Raw genomic sequence first — 18365 nt, 5'->3', positions numbered from 1 at the left:
GAGGCCGGAAAGAGATGATGGAGTAGCTGGTTGCTGGACTCTTTTTGGTACAGCCATGGACAGAACCATGCTTCCTCGCGCCACAGAGGCTGCATGCAGGGGGGAGGCGATGGCTCAGAACTGAGAGGGTTCAGTTTTGGAGACCCCCCGGCCCCAGGGGGTAGACAAGTATGGGGGGGACAAGAGGTCCCGAGATGAGAGAAAACTGTGCTTTTTTTGGAACTGGTCAAAGCACCCTTAAAAGGATAACCCTTGAAGCAGCTCTGTTCCATGTCCAGTGGTGAGAGCGCTGGGCATGGAAGGAAGAGGTCACCATGGCCCCAAGAAGGACTCCTCTCCTCTTGATGGACTGAAATTGAGTATTTACAGGGTGATGGGTGGAGACTTGAAATTTGGAAGATGTATTGGAAATGTGGTGGGGGGAGGAGGAAATGCTTTTTGTGGAGTTTTCATTTTCCAGGTGTGTGTGTGCGTGTGTGTGTGTGTGTGGTTTTCTTCCCTTTGTAGTTTAGTTAATAAACTTTTTTTTCTAAGGTAGAGGCCTGCTTTGCTTATTTCCTGGTCACATCTCACAGCAAACACCAGGGAAGTATATTTTCATGGGGCACTGGCATTGTGCCAGTGTCAAACCATGACAATGTCCTTCATCAATTAGAAGGACTGAGCTACCTTTCTTCCTAACAAGAAGCACAGTAGCTATGGAAATACAGCTGGCAGGAGAGAGAAAATACAGGTGAAATAAAGAAGAAGCTTAAATAAGCTCTGTTTTAAAACATTCAGAGGTGTATATTTTTTTTTAAATATAGGCAATGTTATAGAAAGAAAGGTTAACACTCACTTTGGTACCTTTAGGTCCCATTATACCAGTTATTCCTCTGATACCTAGAATGCCCTGAAATAGAAAAGTATATTCAAATTATGCTTAATTCTTCTCATCAGAATTGTCCTAGTTTTCAGACAGAAGACTCAAGAGTTCTACACCCTTTCTCTACAATTATTTTAACTATTTTCTTAGTATTAAAGGAGGACTCTAACTACTGCTGTATTAGAATTCTTAACTTAAATGGTAATTTGATATTTTACTAATTTTAGAATTTTAAAAAGAGTAACAGAACTATCAGGCTGTATTATAAAACCACAAATACACCATAAGGACAGAAAAAACCCACTGATTTTTCTTCTTGGTTACCTCAGAGTTGAAGCATTCTCACCCACAGCTTGTGTGAAAGAAACATGGCTAAATTTGCAAAAGTGCTAAGTTGTCCTAAGTGGAGGATTGGACAGATGAAGGAGATTTTACAAAGCCCCGGGGGCAGATAAAAAAGAGCAAGGCTTTTGAGAGCACAAGCACAAAGTTTATATGTCCACTAAGAGGCTAAATTGAGTCGACATCCTAATGCAGCAAGATGTATCATAACTATCATCACAGCTGTCATCACTTTCCTATCACTTTCCTTCAAAAGAGTCTTGTGGGAAATTTGGCTTCACTGTCTTCCTCTTCCCAAGAGACTGACACTGCCTGAGATGGCTCCTGCCTGCAAAGACCAACCCCTGAGCCATAACATGCTTGTCCTGCAGCTGCGTTATTGAAACAGCTACAGGCACTTCCCCACAGCATGGGCAAACCCAGCCCTCAAGCAGATTCTACACTGGCAGCCTCTACTTGCTCCTCACAAAGCTGGCTGGAATCTTGCACAGAACATTTGAAACCTTGTCAGCCTAAAAGGTGGGGAAAATCATGGTAATGCAACAAGCACTACAGCAGCCCCACAAGGGAGATGAACACAGCTTACTCTTGCTCCTAATATCACAGTTGGAAGCAAGCACACTGTGGTATCCAATACTTTGATAAATACTTTCTATCAAAAACAACACCTCTCCCAGGGGTGGCTGTCTTATGCAGATCTTGTCAGTGGAATTGGTTGGATTGCAAGTGCTGTAGTGTAGACTGGATACTCAACCCCTTTCATTCATTTATGTAAGGAGCATATAAGAATATACAGCAGTCTACAGACTCTCCATCTGTGCCTCTAAAGCATTCTCTGTCCTTTTTCACATGGATTATCTATCTGATATCACTTTCTGCATATTATGAATCCTAAATTTTAATAAAAATGAGTAAAATGAATTGGTCCCCACAGGCCTTTCAGACAGCAGAAGCCGCCTCTTACCCAAGTACTTTGTCTGCATCAGGGCCTCAGGGATACCTTTTCAGAATCAAGCATCAGAAGGAATGGATCCTTTCCTTTATTTAGTCTGTTCTTTACCTTTTTCTAGTCATAATCCAGAGGTTTATGTTGTCATATGTTTATGTTCATAGAGTATTTTGTAATTTAGCATTTAGATGTCATGTGCATTAAGTTAAGTTCCTGTATAGCATCAAATCTGGACAGCAATGGCATTAAATAAATACTTTTACGCTTCAGAAAAAAGCATGAGACCCCATCAGAAAATAAACCATAGAAATTAAACGTGTTATGCCTGTTTCTCCTACTTAAAATGACCCCTTTATTCTGTTCCCTTGTCCTTTTCAGTCACGGTAACTAAGAGCTCCTCACAGGGAATAAGCTGTAGAGGTATGTGTCATAATGAAGCACAGTTATTCAGGACAAGAAAATAACTAGATATGATTTAAGAATACTTCCTGTGCAAGCCAAAAGGCAAAAAACATCAGGGGAAAAAAACCCTGTTCTTCCGTGGTTGCAACTTCATCTTCAAATCTTAGCTAAGTCTGGATTTCACAGCTGATTGTGTTTCAAACACAATGAAGTCAGAGTCATCAAAATTATGAAAGAGAAGGTGAAAGGGAAAAAATGCAACTATTTTCACAATCTAAGCACAACACAATATTTAGGACATGAAATAGTTTTTAAAGATAGCCTTTCCATAGAACTATACGGAGCTTTGTGCCAAGCAATAATGTAGGTTTTGGAGGGACTTAAATAATTCTACTTTGATTTGTAGACAATAAGGCAGAATAAAGAGAAAGGTGTATGGAGGTTTTGTAATATCTATTTTCTGACAATAATAAGAAAAATATATATGTTATTATAAAAAAAAAAATAGCAAGATTTTAAAAGGAAATACTTTACTGGAGGGCCTTGAGCTCCCACTTCACCACTGGGTCCTTGGTCTCCTTCTTCACCCTGGAAAAGCAAAAGGAATGAACCTGTAGCCAATCCATATCATGCATATTGCTCTGTCATTGTATGAGGTGCATGTCCTACTTAATGTTTTCTGTCACCATGTCCCACTTGAAAGAAATCTAAATGAAGTCACACCACTTCCTCAGACAGATACTCATTCAGGTTCATATTCCATTTAATTATTAGTCAAAAGGGTAATTTTAAAGACCTCAGTATAAAGAATAATGATATTTTACCCTTAATCTGTCATTCCATTTTTTCTTGACATTAATGTCTTTAGGATTTTGTCAGGAACTGTAGTAACAGGAAAAGGAGTAAAGGGTACAAACTGCAAGAGGGGAAATTTAGGTTATATAGTAGGAAGAAATCTTTACTGTGAGGGTAGTGAGACACTGGAACAGGTTGCCCTGGGGGGTTGTGGATGCCCCAACCTTGGTAGTGCTGAAGGCCAGGCTGGGTAAGGCCTTGAGAAACCAGCTCTAGTGAGAGGTGTCCCTGCACATGGCAGAGGGGTTGGGACTAGATGATCTTTAAGCTCTATTCCAACCTCTTAATATTATACGATTCTATAAATTCTTGTTCTTCCAGACTAAAAGTGCAAGAAGTTTTCTTTAACGGTTTTCCCTGCAACATTGAAGCATGGACAAAGGCAGGGCAAATCTGAAAATTTCTTGTAAATATTTCAATATTAAAGAGGTTTAATAAAAAGGTTAATTCAAATTAAACACCTTGGGAGAGTTAATATTTCAGTTTTCAATATTTCAGAATAATATTTGGCCTCTCTTTAGGAACTTACACTATTTCCTTTCCCTCTCAAATGTATTTTTCCATCTTATTCTTCATTTAAGTATTCATCTGTGCTGCAGCTAACTTGGTAAATTAAGGGAATTATCCTGCGTTTAAATGTTTGAAAGTTTTTCAATTAATAAACTTAGCTTTAATTTTCCCCGTAAGTTCTGTAATAATTAAATTGAACAATCAAAATCAAAAGCAAGAGGAGTATGACTTGTGCATCATAACAAATAGATTGTACAGGTGAATAAAGAATAGAGAAGTGCCTTTGGTTACCCTGGAGCACTATGATATGTAGTATCACTTCATGCATTCTGTTAAAACAATTAATACTTCTAACAGAATATAATACTGTTTTTGAAGGTGAGGCTAAACTACTCTAAGTTTGCTAAAAACAACAGCAGTTTTTTCCTCTTTTTTTATTTTACCTTATAACCTTGTTTTCCTGGTTCACCAGACTCTCCTTTTGAACCTTTTTGCCCCTAAAATAAACACAAAAAACCAAAATAAATTAATAAATAGAGACCATTCAAAATTAAAATACAGTTTTCCCAAGCAGACATAGACTGCTGAGAGCTGTCTTGCTTTTCCCTCTCAAACTCCATTCACTACTCCTTCCTCACCTGTCTAGCAAACACTACATGTTAAGTACCATGCTCAAAATCTCTGCTTCTGGATCTAACAAGGCTGCATTTCTTGGCAGGTTAGTATTACTTCTTATGCTATCCCATAAAAATTTCTTGAGGCCAACAGTATTTCTGGAAACCAACAAAGAATATATTTTTAAAAAATCTTAGCTAAAATGAGACTCAAAACATGCTAATTTTAATTCAGTATGTTACAGGTCTCCCAGGAAGAGAAAAAGAAGTCAAAAAGATCAAGGATTTGGGGAAATATTTAGAGTTCCTGGAGTCAGACCACAAATTATCCAGGAAGTGAATGAAGCAATCCTTTGCACACTTTAATCCTCTCAGGACCACACATAAATTTTACAGTGAAGGTTAAAGAAGTAGCAAGAGATTTCAGCAACAAGAGGTTGTTCTGGCAGTCAAGAGTTGAATAAGCATAAGCAACCACAGTGATGCAATCTTTTTTGAAATTAACAGGGAAATGTCCTTTTTCAAGTCAGTAATTACCCTCCCTAGTGCCTTGAGACAGCACCTCTGGAAGGAATGCTGGAACAAACAAGTTCTCTTACCTTCATACCCATTAAGCCAGCATGTCCTGGACGGCCAGGAGGACAAGCACTGGGACACTGTAAAAACATTCACATAGTTATTACCACATAGGCTGAATAAGATTGTCTGAGATTACTTAAAAAGAAATAAAAACATGGACAATAATCTTACCAACAGGTCACCATCTTGCAGGCCAATCGTTCCCTAAATTAAATTAAATTTATCAAAGTTAGCAATACAGAAATAACCAGACATGACTCATTGGGCAACACAATGATTAGACAAAACTACTACCTAAACATGGAATCAGAAATAACAATCAACCAAAGGATCTCTCACATGAAAAGCACCTTAACCTTATTATAGGACTGCAGGTCCCATCCTTTATCTTAGAACAGCTTTTCAAAAAACCCCAAAATATTTATCTTGCTTTTTAAACTACCTCAAATATACCTTCTGTTAAATATAGAACAAATATGTCCAAACCCTATTAGTTTCCTACAGAAACCAAGGCAATTTCTACAATAAGAATAACTTCGTGCCATTCACCAAAAGATTCAGGTCTTTACAGAGAAAATTATTTTTACTGGGAAAACAATTTTTCCAAAAGTATTGGTAGATGACAGTTGCAATAAACTAGATGTCAGTGTACAATGAGGTGGACTCAGTGGGGACACAGCCTTTTTTCATATTAAATCAAATCTTGATGGAAGCTAACAAGAGGTTTATGAGGCACAACAGGGAGAAAGATTATTTCACAGCAGCAGCTGGATTCTCTGAAGCTCTGTGGGAGGGAGCACACTGTTTCAGAGAAAAGCACAGGAGAGTTTAAGGAATGAGCTCCTTAAAGAATGGTCTTATATGCACAAGGATTTTTAAAAAGCCAAGAGTATTTGGGTGGTAATGTTATCAACTGGAGTGGGACTGTGGGACTCCAGAAACCTAAAACAGACAAAACTTTAAGGAATAGAAGCAGCATACACCACCGACTACTGTTCTCCAATTCATGTTTTTTGAAATGCTGCCTCCAGGTCTCTGGCAACTTTCATTAAAACAAGAAACGTGGCATAAATAAAGCATAGGTATTTAGGGTCTGTCCCTAAAGAGTGGGGGGAGGAGGTTCCAGCAGAGGAATAAGACATTAGCACACCTTTCCAAGTGGTTTGCATTTCCCAGCCCCCAGACTGAGATGTGTCTGCCAAACTCTCCATTTTATTTCTCTGGGCAGGTAAATTGCCACAAGATAAAGGCATAACACACATCCCTCCTCCCCAGAGGTTAAAAAAAGATAGCTGTTTCCCTGGAGAGGCAGAGCCCTGCTGTAAAGCTTTCTTTTATTCCTTGCAAGCAGATCTGATTGCAAGAAAGACATTAGAACTCAACCCACCTGGAAGCGTATATTTCTGTCTCACGAGCCAAATATTTTTTATTTCTCCTAACAGAGAAAAGCCTGCCTCTGCTGAGGTAATACCAGTGAGACCCAACAAAGACTACATTTACAGTATTATGATTCACAGGGGAATTTAAAACCTGTGAATTTGCAGTTTACAGAAATAGGAAGGCATCCTGACAGAAGTTACAAAATTTGCATTTCAAACTGCCTTTTTATAACAATAAAGAGTGGAAACTTGCTTCTAAGTGGAAGACCAAAATCTTTCTGATATCCTAAAGTCACTATTCAGCTGTAGAACTTGGGGAGAAGATTTGTTCAAGCAGCAACAACACAAAATTCAGATGTAAGCACATATTAAACATATTCACTTACAGGAGGACCTGGAGGTCCTGGTAGCCCTGGTGGCCCTCTTTTTCCTGGATCTCCCTTAAAAAGGGTAAAATATTTTGGTTGATTGATAATAATAATAACAAACAGCAGTCACAAAATCAGAGAGAGCAACAACAGAGTGAAATTAAGTGGCTACAGAAGGACAGACTGGGTAGGCAGTTAAAACATCAACCCACAACATGACTCACAGAACAGAATGGAAAAACTATTTTTTTCAGTACAACGGCAGCCATGTTGTGAAATAGGAGTCACAAGAAAAGCAAAACATTTTCACCTGCTTTAGAAATCTGAAACACCTGACCACAGGACTATCTATGCACTTCTATAACTGCTATTAAGTTATGTACAAAAAGAATTCTAGTAACTGGCAAAAGGAGAGAGAGGAGAAAATCCACTTTTTCAGAGCACAAGAGGAATTTACCAAGTTAGAATTTTTTCCCATTTGTGAAATTTTGATGCTGAGTGCTCTCATAAGTAAAGACAATGTGAAACCTCTGCAAATTATTTTTTGAAGGTTTTTAATTAAAATAGATCTAATAATTGGGCAGAGATCATCTTTTAACTTAATATTGTCATTTCAATATTACTTTTTACATTTCACTAAGTCATAAATGCAATAAACAAGATTAATATAAAAAAGTTATTAAATCTCAAAACATGAGGACTATAGAGCCAAATTTTCCATGCAATGCATAATTATATTGTGGGACTCATCATTACAATGTATTATGGAGGCTTGGGATATAAATGGATTCAGATGCTGACTGCATTAATGGAGAACAGGCTCACATGCAGCTTTTGAAAAGGCATCACAGATGCAATTTCTGATTCAGGCAGTTTCTGAACTACCAACTGACTGACAGAATGTGTGACAGTATGACAGAAAAATGCCATTTTATAAATAGCCTGTACACTTCCCTTGGTATCCATTCTTGCCCTTCCTACAGACAAGACAGTGAGCTAGATGGATCATCTTCTGAAGCAAATTTGCAGTTTTTAATATTATTTTTTAAATTCATTTATATAATTGCATTTAAAAGTAGGTTTTATTAAATAAAATTTTAATGCTATGTCAGATTTCAAGTAGAAAAGTACCAATTGGTTTCAGCTTCCACTTCAGTAAAGTGTGGTGTCAAAATACGAGTGTGGTGAAACTGAGCGCACAGTTCAGCAGTAAGGTCAATAGATGGGGCCACACTTAAAAGTGAGACAGAGAAGAAACACTGAATTGCACTGAATTGCCATGTTCACTGGTGTGCAAATGAAAATCAGTAGTTTGAGTAGTTAAGGTTTACATTTCCTGTATTTCTGTCAGGTTTGCTTTTTTATTTCAGCTTTCCTTGAATAAGAGAAGGAGAGTATGGGACACTCTGAAACATTTAATTCTAATCTGACAGGTGGCCCTGACTTTGTGCTACATGTTGTTCTTATTTCTGATGAGCTTCAAACATAATCCTTCTTCTACCATTGATCACTGCAGAGAAAAAAAAACATTTGGAAATGCTGTGATAGCCCAAATACTATTTAGGTGGCCCATTTATTCTTTAAGTACCTTCTATTAATTGAATAAACCTGCATTTTCAGCAAACACAGCAGTACTTACAGGTGGACCAGCAAGACCTACTTCCCCAGGAAGTCCTGCTGCACCAGCTGGACCCTGCAACAACCAAGGTAAATAGTATTTCTATACCATATAACACCAGTGTAACAAACATCCAAGGACTGAGGACATGGAATTCTCACAAACAACAAACCATGCCTTCAGACACAATATTCTTGCCCCACATACCACAGACTTGCACAACAATTCGGGGGCAGCAGAAGAAAACATACATAATAGACACAGAACATCAGGATTAAACCCATCTCTTTTTTCACTTCATTACTTTTAATTACAGTACAATAGCTTTATTAAATATTCAAACAGATTCATTGAACAGAATATTTATGAACTGTAAAATTGATACTTACAGGTGGCCCAAGAAGCCCCTTGCCCTGTGAAATATGGAAAAAAGAGATCAGAAATATGGAGAGGATTCCAAACTTAGTAAAGCTGTTTTCCAAGAATAGAGTCTTTCAGATAAAAAAGGTGCAAAAAAGCCCCCATTTGATTCTGCAAAATTGTTTTGAAAACTTGTTTAACTACTGTTAAAAATCAATTTTATTATTAGGTAATCAGTATCAGCAGAGAATATTAAATTACTGGTTTACCTGCCTTGCAGTACCATTAAACATATTTATAAACATATATACTCCCACAAGGGAATTAAGACATTAAAGGCTTTGTGTTTAGCTAATTATAATGTACCACGATAAATATATCTATGCTATAATAATTTTCTTCTAAAGGTACATTTGAATTTATAATAAAAGTGAACTTTTTTCCCCACATGCTTCCCTGAGGCCTAAATCCACTAAACTTATGGGTTTTGGTTATGAGAAAGAACACCAAATTTCTCCTGTTTATATTTTCCATCAGTGTTGTTCTGAATCATTTTAATGAGAAATGCCCAAGATACAAATGTGTTTCTGCCTATTTGGCTGATATACTCCCTCTAAGAAAACAGATCCCTCGGCCTTGCATTACTACAGCAAATGGAAAATTTTATGGAGAACAGTGTTGGTGATATATATGAAACACTAAAATGCAAAATCCCGAATAGATTTAAATATTCAGGAGATTTGATGTAATAAGGCAACTGGGCTGAATGTCAATCCAGGGTTGTATTTGTAAGCCTGTTTAGAAAAGTCAGTATAACACAGGGAAAATTTCAAGCATTCATCAGAATCATTCCATTTTAACCATTTAATACACAGCAGAAATTAAGCTTGTATAACCCACATAATCCCTTTGCTATTGCTTCACACTTCCTTGCTACAATTCATCATATTATACATATCTATATTTGACTGTACAAATCAAACTTTCACAGCATTACATATTCAATATTATAATATCCCCTGCCTCTGAAAGAAGGAAACCACCTGCTTGCAAGTCTCATTGAAGCACCCCTTCCTAACACACCCCCTAACAGAGGCAGGGAAGGTCAATGATACCCAAAGAAGCAGCTACAGCTACTGTGACCAGCCCACACAGGGGCCCAGGAGAAGGCTGTCCCCTCCTCTGACTATTGCATCTCCTTACCTCCCTAGCAAAAAGCAGGGACTCTGGCCAGCAACCCAAAGTCTGCAATCCCCTGCCTCAGAGGCAACTACCCTGTAATCTGGTAAGAACCCCTGTTATCCACCACAAAGAGCCCAGTGTTTGCAAGTGTACCCTGTGCTGGACACTGTGTTTTAGCAGACCTTAAAATATTTTCAAATTCTCTGTCACTAAATACACACAGTCCTCCCCATGTGCCACATCAAATATCAGCTCATAGAAAAGTTGGAGGGAACTAAAAGAGAGAATGGACTGAAAAGTGCAATACATGCACTTAATGTAGCAGCCCCAGCTCCATCTACCAGGACAGGTCAGAGACACCAGCATATTTAAATTACTTGACTAAAAAAGTTACTTGAATTAATCACAAGAATTCTAAGAACTTTGTAACCTTGTCATTTAAAAGATTATCCACCAAAGAGATGAGACAAAGAGAATAAATTAAAACAAAATTATGAAGCAGTAAAAAATGGGGATAACTGAAGATTGCCAGGGCACATTCTGGGGAAGAAGAGGTGACAGAAGCAGAGAAGCAAATGCTGTATATAAAACTTTATGTCCTTAATATTCATTCTTGAAGATACCCAGAAGTCCTAACTTGGTTGATAAATATCACTAGAGGAGCACGAAAAACAGTGATAATAATTTAAAACTAATTAGTGATGTACCCAAGGCTTCTGATTTTCTGTTTGTACTGAGCATTTTAATAACTTAAGAGGTTTTGTGAAAAATGAAGTCTTTGGATAACTATCCAGGGACTACTCCACTTGCAAAAAGCCACTGACAGTATTCAAAGCAGTGCATAATTACACCTAAGCACTCCATTAATCATGTAGGCAGTATGCAGATTCATAATTGTGCTCACTATGTTTCTGGTAAATGAGGTTTCACGGATCAAACCAAAGAAGTGCAAAGGTTAAACAGCCCCATTACTTCACATTTGCAGGAAGAACTTCTCCAAAAGTCTCTAAATCTGAAAATTAGAACCATTGAACTCTGGCACTACCATTTCTACTTGGGTTTGTTGGGGGCTTTTTCTGTTTTGTTTTTACAGTAGGTGGGTTCTGTTGGGATTCTACAGGGAGTCTTTTGTTTGTTTAGGTAGCAGGGTTGTGGGGATTGTTGTTGTTGGTTTGGTTTTTCGTTTTTGTGGATTTTGTTAGTAGGTATAGTCTCACTAAAGGTCAGATGACCAGTGCTGGCCATTTTGAGAATCTTCCAGTAGCTGCATGACTTCTTCAGTAGCATACAGCCATTCACCAAAGGGAAAATTGCATTTATACAGGCTTTCCTAGGAGATTTATTTTGAGTATTAATCTCTCTATATGGACTCAGCATGTATGGGTTAACAACCATGGAGCTACAAAATCAATCACTAGGCTTCTTCCTAACATGTGAGGTCTAAGGATAAATCTTAATAAGTATGAGGGTAACGACATGAGTTGACTAAGTATATCCATCTTTTCTTTTAAATAAACTGGAATTCTCCTTCCCTCATTATAAATATCCCTGTAGATTCACCTGAAAATACAAGCTTCAGCTGCTTATTAAGCAGAGGCAGAAAAACTCCAAAGGCATTCCCTACTGAGGTTCACTGAAGCATTATCACCTTAGGATTGAAAGTCTCAGGGCAAACAAAATCACTCAGCTTTGAACAATGGCCCAAAATCTTATCAGATTTATTGCTTTTACAGTCTCAAAACATGGTGACAAAAGTCCTGCTGCTCTGAAAAGAATCAGCATTCTACCTTGACAAGTTGGTCCAGTTTCCAGCTTTCCAAATTAACATGTCTACCTCCGAATTGAGATTAACCCTCTTTGTACATGTTTTATACATCTACTTATTCTGGAGGGTTTTAAATTACTTATTCTTGCATTATTCTGCAAATGGTGAGCTAGAACCATGTATGTTTCCCCCAACTCAGTTTTTCTTAGCTGACAGGCTAAAATGCCACAGTACTTTAACCAAGTATTTCAATAAATCAGTTTTATTTCCCCATTTTTTCCTATCATAGAAGCACAGAATGGCTTGGTTTAGAAGGGAGATTAAAGATCACCTAGTTGAAAGTTCCATTAGTAGGGACACCTTCGATTAGACCAGGGTGCTCAGAGCCCCATACAACTTGGCCTTAAACACTTCCAAGGATGGGCATCCAAATCTTCTCTGGGCAACCTGTTCCAGTACTTCACCATCCCCACAGCAAAGAATTTCTTCCTAATATCTAATCTAAACCTACTCTCATGGCCTACTCAATGGCTTCAGTTTAAAGCCATTTCCCCTTGTCCTGCCACCACATGCCCTTGTAAAAATCCCTCTCCAGCTCTCTGGTAGGGTCCCTTCAGGTACTGGAAGGCTGCAATTAGGTCAGCCTCAAGCCATGTCTTTTCTAGGCTGAAGAACAATCACAATTTTCTCAGCCTTTCCTCATAGGATAGGTGGTCCATCCCTCTGATCATTTTTCCCATATGATCTGAGCAAACACACCTGACAGAGTTTAGCTACCTCTTCTTTTCAGCTAGATGTCATAATATGCATTGCATACAACCCATAAATTAGTTCCCCATCTAGTTGACGTCAAAAACAAAAACAAACCAAAAAAAAAAGAAAAAAAGGAAAGAAAAAAAGAAAAGAAAGCTTCAAGCCTCTAACAGAAAAATGTAGGGGTTTCAGTCTACCTAGAACCTACCCCAGTTCTGCCATTTTCTGTGACTAAATTCAGCTCATATATTGAGCCTTCAGACCAGCCAGCTGTTATATTAACTATTTTCCAAATTTTCAGGTAAGAATGAGCATCCATGAAAATTAAAGTGTCCACAAAGTGATTAATCTTGAGCTTGAACAGGTCTATAATGTCACATCTTCAAGAACAACTTTATCATTTTCTCTCTGGCCAACTATCAAAATAATTGTTAAATATAAATCTAATGAAAGTTAATAGGAAAAGGTCAAAAATACAAATGCACAAGGAGTGTTATACTAGAATACCATACCTCTTTATTTAATTTTAAAAAATTCTCCAAATTAAATCTAATTTTTCATTAACTTTTAATTATATGCTGTCTTATTATAATTTATTCTAGCCATCTTGTCATTTACTTATCTTCCTTGAGGTTTTTCCTAAGCTAAATTCCTACATGCCAACCATCATTCACTTCTTCTACCAGCGAAATTCCTAAAACTTACAATTGTTTTCAGCCCTAAAGATGGATGTCAGATCCATCTGCATGCTAACTGGAACAGTACTCTTTGCATGTCCTTTCTCATATTTTGGCCTGTTTTCATACAGAACTGCGAAACAGCACAAGGAGTCTCACAGAATTTACACTTCAGTGATGCCATTTAAACACATGGCAAGAAGTTGAAAACAGGAAAAGCTGTAGACTCCCATATGCAAATGAAACATGGGCTCTCTTGACTCCATAGCATGTTCACAAAGAGATGGAAAAGAATGGTAAAAGTCCAAAACTTGGGAATACATTGCACATGTTCCTTTCTTTTCTACAGCATTCAAACCAAACACAACCTTTCAGTAATATTTGCACACTTAGATATAAAGACAAAACTGTTCCTTCAAGTACTACTTTTGTAACTTCTGAGTTTTTTGAAACCTCAGAAATAGTTTTGAGCTTTTCTTCACTACATTTAATGGTAAGAAGCCTTCATAATAATACTTAAGATGCAAAAACCCTCTTTGTACACTAAATGCATTACTTACTGGAAGTCCACGAGCACCTGGCAGTCCTGGCTCCCCCTTTAAAAGAATAAAAATGAGTTTTTAAAAGGCACTAGCATCAAGTTTTTTTAACAATATACAGGAAAATGTTCTCTTGCCTTTTGGAGGGTATCATTTAGTGGACATAGTCTGCAAGTATTATTCACTTCATTAATGCTATGCTGGTTTCAGCAAGACTTGATAGAAAGGCCTTCTCAGCATTAAAATGAAACAGCCTCTGGCCTTCTATTCCCCCGTCCCCCAAAAACTCAAGCATGCTTCTTACTCTGACTTCTGATTTATATTTCATATGTTTAATTGATGATGAAGTCAGGTTTCACTGTGCTGATTCCTACTGCATATTACAATGGCACAAATGTAATACAAGATGGAAAGGGCCTCAACTTTACTGAAAATGCTCAACCTTAATGTCAACAATGTAATGCCAGCCAGCATTCCTTACTGCTGGCTGTGGCAATGGAACCTTCTTTGTGCTGTGTAGAAAGGGCCCAGTACATGTGTATTCTGTAGGTATGTTAAGATTGTAAGAAAGGCATGTTATTAGTCACATTGAGACAAACAGAAATGCTGCTTTTAAAAAAATACATCATTTCATGCATAATTTTGTTCCTACCTTCTGTCCTTTTGGTCCTGGGGCTCCACGTGAGCCATCAGGTCCTGTGAATCCCTTTGGAAGTAAGTTATACAATGTTAATTTAAGGGTTATGTGTTTTTCTTAATCACAACAAAAAAAATTACACAACACAGAAAATGAAGCTATTAAATGAAATTTGTAACTGCAGGAGCCTTGCAATCCAAATATTTATTTACATGTACAGATAGAACTGCACAAGTTTAAAGTGCTAGCTTCTAGTGACAAACATCAGTGCCTGCAATAGATCTTCAAGAATTACTCAGTTAAATCACAATTAAATAAAGCATGATCTTATTTCTTCCTAATGGGAGATTGATGAATTTATTCCACGGCTAAAATTAAAAGCAAAAACTGTCAATGTTGTGTGTTTCAAATAAAAGTTTTATTGACAACAATAACACAAAACAAAACCCCAGAAAGCTGCCAGGCTGAATTTAAATTCACCCTTTGAATTTGTCTATCTGGCTAAAATTAAAAACTAACCATGATATTATAACCAAGAATTCATTTGGGGTTCTTATTTTTCCTTTTGTTTCCAATTTTATAGACAGCTTGTATGGCTTAGAAATTTCCTGATATGCAGGAGAGCTTTTCTTGTATATTTATCTATTAATTTTATTTTTTTGGTACACTTCCACTTTTTTTGGTACACTTCCAGCAATTCAATGTTCATACAATTCTTCCAACAATTTGATTTTGAAAGCTTACCTGATCATTACAAGCAATTACTGTACAGTACCTTTTTTCAGTCTATTAAACCTGACACTGAAATAATTTTTGAAATAAAATGAGATTTAAAAAGTCAAAACTGCCTCACCAATTAAACACAGAAGGTATTATAAATCTAAAACACCAATTAAAGGTTGAATAGACAGTGGAAGTACAGTAAGGTCTCTTTTTTCTTCAAGTGAAAAAAAAGGTTCAATATTTCAAAAGACTGTGAAAATGTATTACATTTTCACTCATCCACTAATATGAGGGAATATACAAGTATGAACAGACACCAAAAGCTGAGCTTAGTGAGTTCTGTTTCATGTGATTGTGTTCCCATTAATTTTGGCAAGGAAAATAAAACTATGCCTTAAGTGAAAATTGTAAGAGGCAATGCCTTTTAAAAGATCTGCTTATAGGGTTTTGACGTGTACAAATGGGTTGTGGGCCTGTATTTTTTAGGAAGATGTGAAGTGGTATGAGATTTCACTCACAAAGCCCATTTCCTCTCACAGATATGAAATTTGAACAGTTTAGTTAAAGACTTTTCCAGCTCTGTGTCCACTAATTCTCTTTCCAAGAGCAAACTAAATATTAACATCTAACAGCATTGCAACCTTAAATAGATACTAGGCTTTTTCATTTATATAATTTGCAATACCCTCTAACACACTGGTCTATGGTATATAATCTTTATTTATGATATTTTTAATTTTTAAAGTTTTAAAATTTTTTGTAAATTAAACGTAAGCTTGCCTACTTCCTGGCATAACATCTAAGTTCTAATGCAAAAATCTTGCTTCATAACAAGAAGTGCTTTTTAACAGTTCTCTCTTGAAAGAGAAATATGAAGCTTCCAAAAAATATTTGAAGGCACTTTTATAGCCACAAATTTATTCAAGAGGTATGACCTAACAGGCCATCAACACTAGATGACGTTGAAACTTTTCTCTATTATTTTCCACAGAATGGGAAGATGCATCAGCAGACCTTCCTCACGCCCTTGCTGCTCTGCCCTTCAACCAGAGGTGGCTTCCAGAGGCCACAGCACAAGTCGAGCTGTCTCTGAGACCACTGTCCAGTGCCCTCTCCAGGGCCAGGCGGAAGCACTGACAGCCCCCATGCTTGCTTGCTTGATGTATTTATTTATTTATTTATGAAGAAACAAACAAACAAGCAAACAAAGAAATTCTAGAAAATCAAATGTACTCACATCAGCTCCTGGCTCTCCCGGCAACCCAGGGGATCCTGGTTTGCCTGCATCCCCATCTGGACCCTTCAGGATTTAAATGAACAGTTAAGCATGTTTCACAGAGAGAAGCAGAAACAAAACTCAGAATTTCTTCTCTAGCAGAAGCAAATGAAAAGTAGCTGCAATCACTCACCGGTGGACCAGGGGGGCCCTTTGGGCCTCTCTCCCCCTACCAAGATATGAAAAGGAAGGTATTAGTCAGAACTGCAATAACCTTTTACCGTCTTTCATGAAAATCACTGATTTACAGATTGCCAGAAAAAATCCTGAACTGACTCTTATTGTAGAAAATAAATATTAAATCCACATCATCTCTATTACAGACTAACAGAAATCATCAGAGAAACTTCTGGCAGGAATCAAGGGAACACATGTAGTAGCTTCTATCAGGAATAATGCCACAAATCCTTATCAGAATTTAGTATGAGTGGGCATCACTATGTAATCCCTTTTGAGATTAGATTTATAAAACCCTTACACCCCATTAATGGCAGATAATCACAGCATATGATGCTGATTACACAAAATAAATAATCGTGAGTTTTCTATACCAAAGATAATCTGAAAATCTGCTTCCTCCACTCACTCCAGCCACTACAGAGCATGAGACCAATCAATTCCTTCTTGTATCTGCAGCCAAATTCAAACTCCTGAAGATCAAAGGCTGACAGACAATGCAGATACAGCTCAGAGCATTTCCTATTTCCTAGGCAGGGCATGGGAAACACTTACATCAATGCCATCAATACCGGGAACTCCTGGTGGCCCTGGTGGACCTGGAGGGCCTGGCGGACCAGGGGGACCTCTCTGACAAGGAGTAAAAAAAAAGGAGCAATTAGAGCCTGGCAAGCCATGGAGACATTCTGGCGGGACCAGCACAGTTAGAGGCTATGGGTTAGTCAGGAGGTCACAGCTGTGACAAGGACCTGCATCCTCACCCCATGAATATCACAAGCCCTGTATCCTATTTTGACTGTCACTATGAGGACTGGCAACACTGCCCTCTCCAAAGGAATGGGGAAGGTGTTAAACCCCCCTCCCTGGGCCCAACCACTCTCCTGTGCCCACAATGCTGCCAGGGCCAGGTGGGCTCCACTCCCCACTCAGCAGGATCTGAATGTCCCCTGGCAACGACAGGGTGGCAGAAATAAAAGTGATCTTTGCGGATCGAACACCGAAATGCACTACACTAATTACTCTTTCTTTCAACACAAAGGAGACAGTTTTCCTAAGAGTTCATACTAGCAAGGAAAATTTAAAACACCCCTGCTTCACTGACAGGCTCAGCGGTTTCCCCTGGTTCCTCGGGATTACATTAACATCTACAGAGGCACTTTCTCAAAGCACCGGGCTCCCGAGGGGAGGCAGCAGGCGCCACCAGCCTGTGCAAACTCAGGGAAAGGCAGTTCCAGATCTCCGTCCCTATAATGGGGGGCTCTGTTCTCCCTGCACTGAGCTCTGCCCGCGGCCCCACAACGGGGCTCTGTGAGCAGGAGGCTGCTCCGGGCCCTGAGCCTGGACCCTTGGTCCCCACAGCGCTGCTGCTCACACTCCAGAGTTCCCAGAAATATTCCGTCCAGTGGCAGTTGCATGCGGAGCTCAGCTCAGCCCCGCCGGTGCCACCTGCCCTGTGCTCGCCAGGTAGGGCACAGGCGGTGTCACCGCCCTGCGGTCAGCCTGCCTCGGCCGTGTCACCCACAGCTGTTGGGGGGACACAGCACGAACACCCTCCGGGGGTCGGCAGAGCAGCCTTCGGTCCCTCCCTCTGCACCGGCACCCCGAGCTCCGTCCGCTCCCTCGCACTTACCTCGATTCCCGTCTGGGTTACCTGCGAGGGAGGAAAAGAAAAAAAAACAAAAACAGCAAAGCAGAGCCAAAGTCAGAACAAACTTACTTGAGCCAGGCCGAGGCAAAGCGCCTGCAGGAAGAGCCCCAGGGGCAGGAGGCGCCGGGCCATGGATGAAGGGAGCAG

General features: G+C 38.8%; 1 protein-coding gene across 1 annotated transcript in view; it reads right to left on the bottom strand.

Annotated features, from left to right (window-relative positions):
- The window catches only part of COL9A1 (collagen type IX alpha 1 chain), an 80860-nt gene that overhangs the window by 29154 nt on the left and 33341 nt on the right, over positions 1–18365 (bottom strand). The window contains exons 7-20 of the mRNA XM_005421682.2: positions 18201–18221; positions 17126–17200; positions 16527–16562; positions 16355–16417; positions 14410–14463; positions 13779–13814; positions 8871–8894; positions 8503–8556; positions 6882–6935; positions 5288–5320; positions 5137–5193; positions 4367–4420; positions 3093–3146; positions 839–892 (exon numbers count right to left, since the gene is read on the bottom strand). Of these exons, the coding sequence (XP_005421739.1) occupies positions 839–892; positions 3093–3146; positions 4367–4420; positions 5137–5193; positions 5288–5320; positions 6882–6935; positions 8503–8556; positions 8871–8894; positions 13779–13814; positions 14410–14463; positions 16355–16417; positions 16527–16562; positions 17126–17200; positions 18201–18221 (669 nt within the window). The remainder of the gene's footprint in view (positions 1–838; positions 893–3092; positions 3147–4366; positions 4421–5136; positions 5194–5287; positions 5321–6881; positions 6936–8502; positions 8557–8870; positions 8895–13778; positions 13815–14409; positions 14464–16354; positions 16418–16526; positions 16563–17125; positions 17201–18200; positions 18222–18365) is intronic.

Source organism: Geospiza fortis, unplaced genomic scaffold (assembly GCF_000277835.1).
Source record: "Geospiza fortis unplaced genomic scaffold, GeoFor_1.0 scaffold264, whole genome shotgun sequence".
Classification (NCBI taxonomy): domain Eukaryota; kingdom Metazoa; phylum Chordata; class Aves; order Passeriformes; family Thraupidae; genus Geospiza; species Geospiza fortis.
The sequence above is the reverse complement of the archived record's forward strand: the minus strand, read 5'-3'. Positions and strand labels throughout refer to the sequence as shown.